The 9498-nt window shown below is 43.3% G+C and overlaps 1 protein-coding gene across 7 annotated transcripts in view; it reads right to left on the bottom strand.

Annotated features, from left to right (window-relative positions):
• Positions 1 to 574: 574 nt before the first annotated feature.
• Positions 575 to 9498, bottom strand: part of FN1 (fibronectin 1) — a 169419-nt gene continuing 160495 nt past the window's right edge. For all 7 annotated transcript variants that reach the window (XM_069225626.1, XM_069225627.1, XM_069225629.1 and 4 more), the window contains 6 exons: positions 6254 to 6392; positions 5184 to 5351; positions 4758 to 4883; positions 3117 to 3223; positions 2423 to 2539; positions 575 to 1367 (listed from right to left, as the gene is read on the bottom strand). In XM_069225626.1, the coding sequence (XP_069081727.1) occupies positions 1299 to 1367; positions 2423 to 2539; positions 3117 to 3223; positions 4758 to 4883; positions 5184 to 5351; positions 6254 to 6392 (726 nt within the window). In that variant the 3' untranslated portion in view covers positions 575 to 1298. The remainder of the gene's footprint in view (positions 1368 to 2422; positions 2540 to 3116; positions 3224 to 4757; positions 4884 to 5183; positions 5352 to 6253; positions 6393 to 9498) is intronic.

Genomic DNA, 9498 nt, shown 5'->3' with positions numbered 1-9498 from the left:
TCTCTTCTAGGTGCTCCCTCCCTGCATCTAAAACAAACAGTAGAAAAAAATAGAATCTGAAGAAGGTAACCATTCCCGGGGTGTACGTCTGATGTCAGTAAAGGAAGGACATAGCACCAAATGGTCGATGATGCCCAAGAGGAAAAAATAAATAAATAAATAAATAAATAAAAAAAAAAAAACGCTTCCGGACACAACATTAGATCTCGGAATAATGCACAGCATGTGAATCCAGAAACTTGTGCAACCCCATGTTTCCTTAGTGAGCATTTCCTTTGAGGTTGCTCCATCCAGTAATCGTGGTGATGTGTGAACTGATGGGGATCTGGCAAGGCTGGTGTTCAAGATAACCCAACACTCAAGGTTTTGGGAGCAAGGTAAGGGTTGCTGTTTTCTCTCAGGTCCCCAAGAAGTTCAGATAGGAAGCTGTAACAAATGCAGAATGAATATGCAGAATAGAAATGTCTCATACTGCTGGAAGCTCAAGATCTTACTAGGTCCATCCATCTGGGAAACATCTACCTAGGACTAGCGGAGTACATAGCTCAATCTGTTAAAAGAAAACTAATCCAGCTTAAGATCATTTTTTTTTTATTAAAAGTGTCATCTTTCCACAGTAGTAAAGCTTTGCCATGTACAGTATAAAAACCACAATTACACCAAATTCCTCATGTAAAATTTGCAAACTAAATTCTTCAGTACATTTTTCCAAAGTAAACAAATTTTTTTAAAAACAAAAAAAACAGACACATGGGAGGGATAAACAACTGATAAATAACACATAGGAGAAAGATGCAGATGAACATAATTACTGGGAATCACAAAAAAATTAAGTCTGGGCACCAGTGATCATTGTAGTGGACTGGAATGGCGGGTGGGGGACATCTGATGTAATTTCCAATTTGGACTGGCACCAATATAATTAGAGTTCCAACCTAACAAATATGGTTGTTCCTGAAGGGTAGCAGGAGATTACTTTCTTTGGATCTTCTCCCTGTGCTTCCAGTAAAACATTTAAGTGTCCTTGTGTCCCTTAATCCCCCCTGCAAAAACGATAGATTAAAAAGCACCTTTAAGAATACAAAATACTGAACGGTATCCAACACTTCCGGGAATCTGAGAAGTCTTTAAAAATAAATGTTCAATCAGTGACACTTGGGCGAAGCTGCAAGCAGAGCTGAAGGTGTGTGATTAGTTGCCCAAACAGCAGAAGGCTTGGTCCAATATCCCTCCTCTTCTGTAGTCATACTTTCGAGATGGGTGGGGGCATTAGGTATTGTTCTGCAAGTTCTTGGCTTTTAATTTCTTTTTGAAGGTTCTGAATCAGCCTGCAAGGGCAGGTAGCATTCGATGGGGCATTTCAAATTCTGTTGAAAAAAGAAAAAAAAAAAGTGTCAGTTATGCTACAACTGGTGACACACAATGCATGCAACGGTCGTGTGATGGAATTAGAATCTGAAAAAAAGGTTTGAATGTAAGAATGGCCTCGCTAACAATTCGTTATTACAAACCCTGCAATTAACACCCACTACATTAGTGACGTGGAAAAGTGCTAACTCGGTGGAATGGGCGCTCCCCCAATTTGACGGTCCACCTGCTCCATTTATAGAGTTGGGTGAACAGTATTGTTTTTTTTTGCCAGGATTGCTCCTACTAGCTCGTCCGGCAGAAATCTTGCAGACCAGACATGGGGCAGGATGCAAGTACGTCAGACTGTTGTGATGTACTTGTTCTTATTCGGCACTGCCAGGGAAAGCCTGGTGGTCCTGAACAGGAATTTTTTTTTTAAAAAAAATATAAAAAAATAACACATTATGACCCCACATCCTGGCACCCTGGGGGGAAACCTCCCAGAGTGTTAGGATGATTCGTATTTTGTTATTCCACAAAAACTAAAATTAGTTTGCAAAGAAGCCACATTAAAAAATGGCACCTGGACAGCAAACTTACAATGCCTTCAGAGAAAAAGATAGGGATGTCAGATTGGCACGGACCTTTAAATATGTCTTTGTGGCAGATGCGAAACCCTTAGAGTTTTCCCTGCCGAACTCCCTTCTTTCCCTAACCCCACCCAGCAGGCAGTAGATGTATATCTAAATAAGCCAGTTAATCGAAACAAACCAGCCATATTAAACCGTGACTGCAGCAAACTGTAAGGGATGTCTTTAAACGTATTGTATTTCTACTGTACGCGTTCTCAGAGATTGAACGATTACCAGAGCTTGACTAGTAATTGCCCGAGTTTGTGTTGGCACACCTTCCCTTGTCACCTTTGTCATTCAAAGATCTTTCATTAGTTTAACCTTCAGAACAGAGCCTTTGAGCCCTGGAACAGAACCTACCCAGAGCGCTAAGTGAGCAAGGACAGATCTAATTCAATGTTACAACACCACTCCTTATAATGCAACGTGAGTAAACTTACGAAGTTTGCATTTTGCTGGTATCTCTGTGAAAAGTGGGAGAGTGTCTGCCCAACCACACCATCAGCACTGGGAGTCACACCAGCACCAGGTCTGCGGCAGTTATCACAGCGCCAGCCCTGCAAGCAAACAAAAGATGAAATTAAGAACACAATGAAAAGTGAATAAAGCTAAAAAGGAAACGGGAGTAAATGTGCAAAAGCAGTGATGAAACAAGTCTAACAGGCAATTGCACCTTGTTTCTAACACTTAATGGTCTTCAAAATTTGGCAGAGTGTGACCACCTTTAGTCAGCCTGCGAATGTTTCTCAAACACAACAGCGGTCATGCATTTTCGAATCCAGCTCCAACAAATTAACTATGGAAGTCTACAGCAACTCCATTCAGTTACCTTTCACTCTAAACTTTCACTTTCGAGACAAACCCAGAGTTTCTTAATCACGATCCTTTAAGGGTGGAGTGGATCAGTCACTTGGGCCTGCTAGGGGCCACACAAGCAGATGACAAGATCCACAATTAATTCTGATTGCAGTTGCTGAACACCACTCATTTGTGAAGCTGCTTAAATGTCGGTGTTGTGAAATGGATTGTGCAGCTCACCTTACTCCACTTAATTTGAACAAGGTTTGCATGTTCACTTTTGTGGTCCCACTAGATATCTGCTTACAAAACCTGGAAGATCACAAGCCTGCTTACCTGCTGCCCTCCATAACATGTGCAGGAACATATTGCTCCCAAATACTCCTTCTGCCACTGTTCTCCCACACGGTACATCTTGCCATCGTCATAGCACGTTGCTTCATCTACGGAAACAAAAGTAGAAGCATGCAGCCCATCTCAATTCCAATCATGAATCTTTCCAAAGGTAGCCCAGACAACCAAAATAATTAAAAATCCTATCTTTGTGGTTTATAAAGAACCCCTCCCCCTCCACCCCAGATAAATAGAAACTCATCCATCCACCTGTTAAGTCCTATATAGTCTATTCTCATTGAGAAACACTAATGGATGACAAAGCTTCCTAGCCTCAAGCTTTCTGTAACAATAACAAACCTATAAATAAGCAGTGTTATGATAAACTCACAGCATTACTTGGAAGTTGTTGGAGAGCACTGTGTGTGCTGGCTCAATATACAGCGTTTTAATTAGGGGTGGGCCGAACTCGCAGTTTCACTCTGGAATGCCGCAGTTACAGAAAAACTGAGATTCCACAAAATTCCACAAAAGAGTGGAAAATATGCAGCTTGTGCTGCAGTTAGTGCCTGTAGCCTGAGCAGCGCTGAAAATCAGTGCCAACGGCACCATGCGTTGCACAAGAGCGCGCAGCTATTCACGTTGATTTAGCTGCAGCTCAAGCAGAAAATCGAATCTAATGGCTGCCCTCGGACCGCGAGCGAATGCCAGCGACCGCCCACGTTAGAAAATCATGCTAGGGGCATCAAATCCATTTTGCATATTCTGGAGCCTCGAAGGAAAAAAGTTCCACCACACCGTCATTGGTGGAATTTGGCCAGAAATCCAAGCTGGCAAAAGGGCTGTTAAAGAGTAATGCAGAGGGACCAAAATCCCACTAATGTCATGGTCAGAACGGAATATTTCACCCACCCCTCGTTCCAATGCACTTAGGGTATGAACAAAATAAGGGTGTGCGGGGGTAAGAGGTAAGAGCATAACATGGAGCCTGATGGAGGGGCTGGAGTGGGGTGGGGAGAAGTATCAGGGATACATCTGCAAAATGCATGCTGTCAGTGCTTAAACAAAAATAAATGGTGCCTGAAAAGCAACTGAGGAAGAACAAGTAATGACTATGCTCCAAGGAAGGGGCAATCACAAGAAGAGGGAGGAAAGCAGACACGTAAAATAAAGCAAACAAGAGAAGGACACAAAGCCTGCCGGCTGCTTAACATTGGTTGGCTCCAAGCTGGCAATAGGACTTAGCAGTCTGACAGCTAGCACCGTTTGGTATCCAAGCCCTACAAATAGCCAATATTAAGGTTTATAAATCCCACCCTGCATTATGAAAGCAGATTTGGGTTCAGACTTTCCCCATTGTTCATTTGCAGGGTATTAAGTGAAAATCATTAGACACTGCAACGTGTGGGCTATAATTGATTTGGAAAAATTAGAAAAGCTTATTTAAAGCAGTTCTGCAAGTGCTGGCCACTCATGGCAATTGTTAAATTCTGCAAGCCAAATCCAGAGACATTACTAGATTATTTTATCTCTCCTAAACACAAATCCCATTGCAAATAGTAAGCATCATGGCAGGGGTGGTTGGGGGGAGGGGGAGGGTTTAAACTGCTGAAATGTTGACAAATATCAAATAAGCACACATACGTGGTTCACACTTGAACTCTCCCTTTCCATTTCCAAGGCAGGTGCAGCTCATCATCTGTCCATTTTCACCGCTTCGGTCCCACTTCTCACCAACCCTGTAGTTCAAGCCACTGTCATGGCACCACTCTAGGTAATAAAATAATTTAAAAAAATAAAAAAACACAAATAACCATATTTATATGTTTATGCTCTTGAGCTACCATTGTGCTCAATACAATGCTCCTGCTCTTAATCGGGTATTTTGATTTTTGAGTAACTACAGAGGACAACAAAACCCTTAATAAATCTGCTAGACTACGCTAGTAGTAAAGTATATAAAAAGACTGGTCAGAATGTGGCACTATACTACACAGCACAATAAAAGTGTAAATGTTAGGCAGTCGGCTGGAGTCACGATAGATGCCAGAAGAAATCCAAGCTACTTACTGGATGAGTCACATTTGAAGTGTCCACTGCCCAAGCCCAAGCACCTACACCAGAGCTTGAAGCCAGATTCGGACATCCGTTCCCACTCCTGTCCAATAGAGTAGGATGAGCCAGTGGTGATATCGTAGCAGGTATCTTCTAACCCATGTAGCACACCACTTCCATGAGCTGAAAATGGCAACATGAAAAAAAAGTGGATCATAAGCAAACAAAAGAATGATAAAGCACTGCAACGTCCCCCATCCATGCTGCGCTACACAAGTTTTACTGCAATAAGCATCCAGCTTTTCCCACTATGTGAAGTGATTAGCCCGCCACGTTACCCAAAACAATAGTAAAAACTTTATATTGGATCTGCTTTACATTTTCCTAGAGCAAGGGAACAAAAGCATCTTTTAATCAGAGAACTCAATTTAAGGTACATGTAAGTCTCTGGTGAAAACTCATTGGGATGCTTTATGCAGTATTACATGCCACAGCTACAGTGTTGCGTTCAGGTTCAGTAGAGGATGTAAGGATGAAGATATGTTCAATGTATTTCAAATGTAGGCCACTAAAAAAAATGCAAGTCTGAATATCACCAAAATCAAAGGGCTGTACTGCACATCTTTCTTGAATGTTGCAACCCAGACTCCTTCAATGCCCAATAGGACATCTGCTTTGTATAGCGTGATACTGCATGATTCAATAGTTTAATCTTGTCATAATTCCCCCAAGTATGCATTTTTTCATAAAATGTATGAAAGAAAAATGTGTGCAGTGTAGCAGGCTAAATTATTGGGTTTTCCTCCCCTTTGGTTCCAATTTTAAGATTTTAAACAGGAGTGATAAAGACCTAGAGATTCATATACATGCGGCTTCCATTTTATGATGAAAAAGCACTGTCAAGTTTCATTCAGCTTTACAGATTGCATTCTAAGCCATACCCGAGTTGCCCATGTCAATGAAGAGCTGTTGCATATGAAGGATGGTACTGTACACAAGTCAATCTTCCTTTCAAATTGAAAAGGAAAGCAGATTTACTGCATGAATGATGGTACATCCCTTGGAGGAAGGATAGTTCTCCTTACCAGCGCTAGTAACTGTCACCAGCTCTTCTAGAACCTTGTGCTTGTTCTTGCCCTTCAAAGCCTCTACAATGATGTTGTATGTGGCTCCTCGAGTCAGACCGTTCAGCGTAGCGCTAGAGGAGGTTCCAGGAACCGTAAACTGTAATTTAAAGGAAGGAATGAACAGATTTATGAAAACACAATTCCACTTCTATCCACACATTAAGTCATGTAGCCACTCATGCTACAAACTCCGATGTGGGGCTTTGTCAGATAAAGCAATAGACCTAGGACAGTTATTACTTCTCTTAATACACCACTGGGCACCCCTCAGATTACAGAGATCAAGAACATTTGAACTCCAGAATGCACGGTGCTTGGATGCCAACAATTTGATCATGTTATCCCTTGCGACATGAAGTCATCTAATTTCCTTAAGAATAATGCATACTTCTGGGCCACACTGGTCTGCCCTACTGCTATTACATAGTGCAGGGGTCCACCTACAGAAGACTGTGAAATGGAACCATGCATGGTGGAACTATGCATGCCTTAACAACGCTGTTTGAACCATGACGACGTCGTTTCCACGCATGCCTTTAACAACAAATTTCATTATAAAAGCATGCCTAGTAAAGGCAGGTGTGGAAACACATGCAAAACTGCATGCGCGGTTCGGTCATACAACCCACCCACGAGCAGTGAAGCCCAGAACTATCCCCCACCCCTATTACCTACCTAAACCGACCTCCCACTCCCCAATCACATCTGCAGTCCAACTCATTGCTATCGGAATCTGCCTAATTAACAATGATGCAATAACAAATAGCTATCAAAGGGGCTCAAATACATAGAAAAACATAAGGCTTCTGGCAGCTTTCTTCATATCTTTTCCATTACAAGCAAGCTCTAGAAGCCCCACAATTGCAGGAACTGCTGGATAAAAGGTCAGGACTCATGGAACTGTCACATTACATGGGGCCCTTTTCACACTTCTGTTCCAAGCCACAGCAAATTCTGTATTTCAAAGCAGATTGCGTCCTGAGGAGTAAGGAGTAAGAAAAAAAAAAAAACTCTGGTTGTGCCCCAGACCCCTAAAAAAGGGAATTTTATTCAGCCTTTTTCTGAATGCATAGCAAACTGAATACAGTTAACATGTTTGTTAATATTACCAGCACAACCATATTTACTTGGACTGTTAAAGTAATAAAAAAATCTGCACCAGTACTAACAGGAATCTAATTAACGACCTGCAGAGCTGCGCCCAAAGAAATCCGCAGCAAGACAATTGCCCATCCATTTGTTATCGATTTGGGGACAACGCCGTTTACCCAATTATGAGCAACCTAAACTAACGCTGCCAAAATAATTGCTACATTTCACTGGTTAACTGAGACATACAAAACACTCTTATACTGTAAAACTAATATTAAGCATCCTAAAAGAAGTGAGCAGCAAGAGAGAAGTCTGTCAAGCCATTTCATTTGCAGTGTCTTAGGGAATGGCACAAACCCTACTTGCGTCTATTAGGCAGATTCAGAATACATTTGCTTGAAAGCAAACGGAGACAATCATCACGTTTAGCCATGATCACAACAGTGACCACAGTACATTTTGCCGACATTAGGAGGAGTTTTACAGATACTGGCCCCAAACCATGCGTTTCCAATGGAAGAATGCAAGTCTTATTTCGCTCTTAAAAAAACCTTCATATTAGTGTACATTCGCAGTAGTGTTGGTTAGGTCTTTAAGACATGGCTGTGGTGCTGCAGGCAGTGAATCGTGTGTAGTGCTTGGCAGACATTGCAGTGGAGGGGGGCCAGGTTAGAACTGGTAGGCAGCAGGAGGCTTTATAATGGGGAGCCAAAGTGAGGGCCCATTCACACGTCATTGTCCCTTACAAGTGTGGGTTCCTTATCTGCACATAAATCGATCAGTACTGGGCCGCTATGGAGGATGGGAGCACAGAGGATGTGGTTTTACTAAGTAAGGTCTAGCCCATCTGTTGTCTATAGACCTACTGTGTACAATACCAGGTACTGGAGTGGGATTTGGGTCTGCCCACTGTTTGATTTTGTCAATAGAATTTGCAATACTACTGTAAGGAAATGCCTCCTTGGCATGGTTGCCCCCTGACTTTTTGCCTTTGCTGATGCTATGTTTACAATTGAAAGTGTGCTGAGGCCTGCTAACCAGGCCCCAGCACCAGTGTTCTTTCCCTAACCTGTACTTTTGTATCCACAATTGGCAGACCCTGGCATCCAGATAAGTCCCTTGTAACTGGTACTTCTAGTACCAAGGGCCCTGATGCCAAGGAAGGTCTCTAAGGGCTGCAGCATGTCTTATGCCACCCTGGAGACCTCTCACTCAGCACAGACACACTGCTTGCCAGCTTGTGTGTGCTAGTGAGGACAAAACGAGTAAGTCGACATGGCACTCCCCTCAGGGTGCCATGCCAGCCTCTCACTGCCTATGCAGTATAGGTAAGACACCCCTCTAGCAGGCCTTACAGCCCTAAGGCAGGGTGCACTATACCATAGGTGAGGGTACCAGTGCATGAGCATGGTACCCCTACAGTGTCTAAACAAAACCTTAGACATTGTAAGTGCAGGGTAGCCATAAGAGTATATGGTCTGGGAGTTCGTCAAACACGAACTCCACAGCACCATAATGGCTACACTGAAAACTGGGAAGTTTGGTATCAAACTTCTCAGCACAATAAATGCACACTGATGCCAGTGTACATTTTATTGTAAAATACACCCCAGAGGGCACCTTAGAGGTGCCCCCTGAAACTTAACCGACTATCTGTGTAGGCTGACTAGTTTTAGCAGCCTGCCACAAACCGAGACATGTTGCTGGCCCCATGGGGAGAGTGCCTTTGTCACTCTGAGGCCAGTAACAAAGCCTGCACTGGGTGGAGATGCTAACACCTCCCCCAGGCAGGAATTGTCACACCTGGCGGTGAGCCTCAAAGGCTCACCTCCTTTGTGCCAACCCAGCAGGACACTCCAGCTAGTGGAGTTGCCCGCCCCCTCCGGCCAGGCCCCACTTTTGGCGGCAAGGCCGGGGAAAATAATGAGAAAAACAAGGAGGAGTCACTGGCCAGTCAGGACAGCCCCTAAGGTGCCCTGAGCTGAAGTGACTCTAACTTTTAGAAATCCTCCATCTTGCAGATGGAGGATTCCCCCAATAGGGTTAGGATTGTGACCCCCTCCCCTTGGGAGGAGGCACAAAGAGGGTGTACCCACCCTCAGGGCTAGTAG

Source organism: Pleurodeles waltl, chromosome 3_1 (genome assembly GCF_031143425.1).
Source record: "Pleurodeles waltl isolate 20211129_DDA chromosome 3_1, aPleWal1.hap1.20221129, whole genome shotgun sequence".
NCBI classification, from domain to species: domain Eukaryota; kingdom Metazoa; phylum Chordata; class Amphibia; order Caudata; family Salamandridae; genus Pleurodeles; species Pleurodeles waltl.
This window is presented reverse-complemented; position numbering and strand designations above follow the sequence as displayed.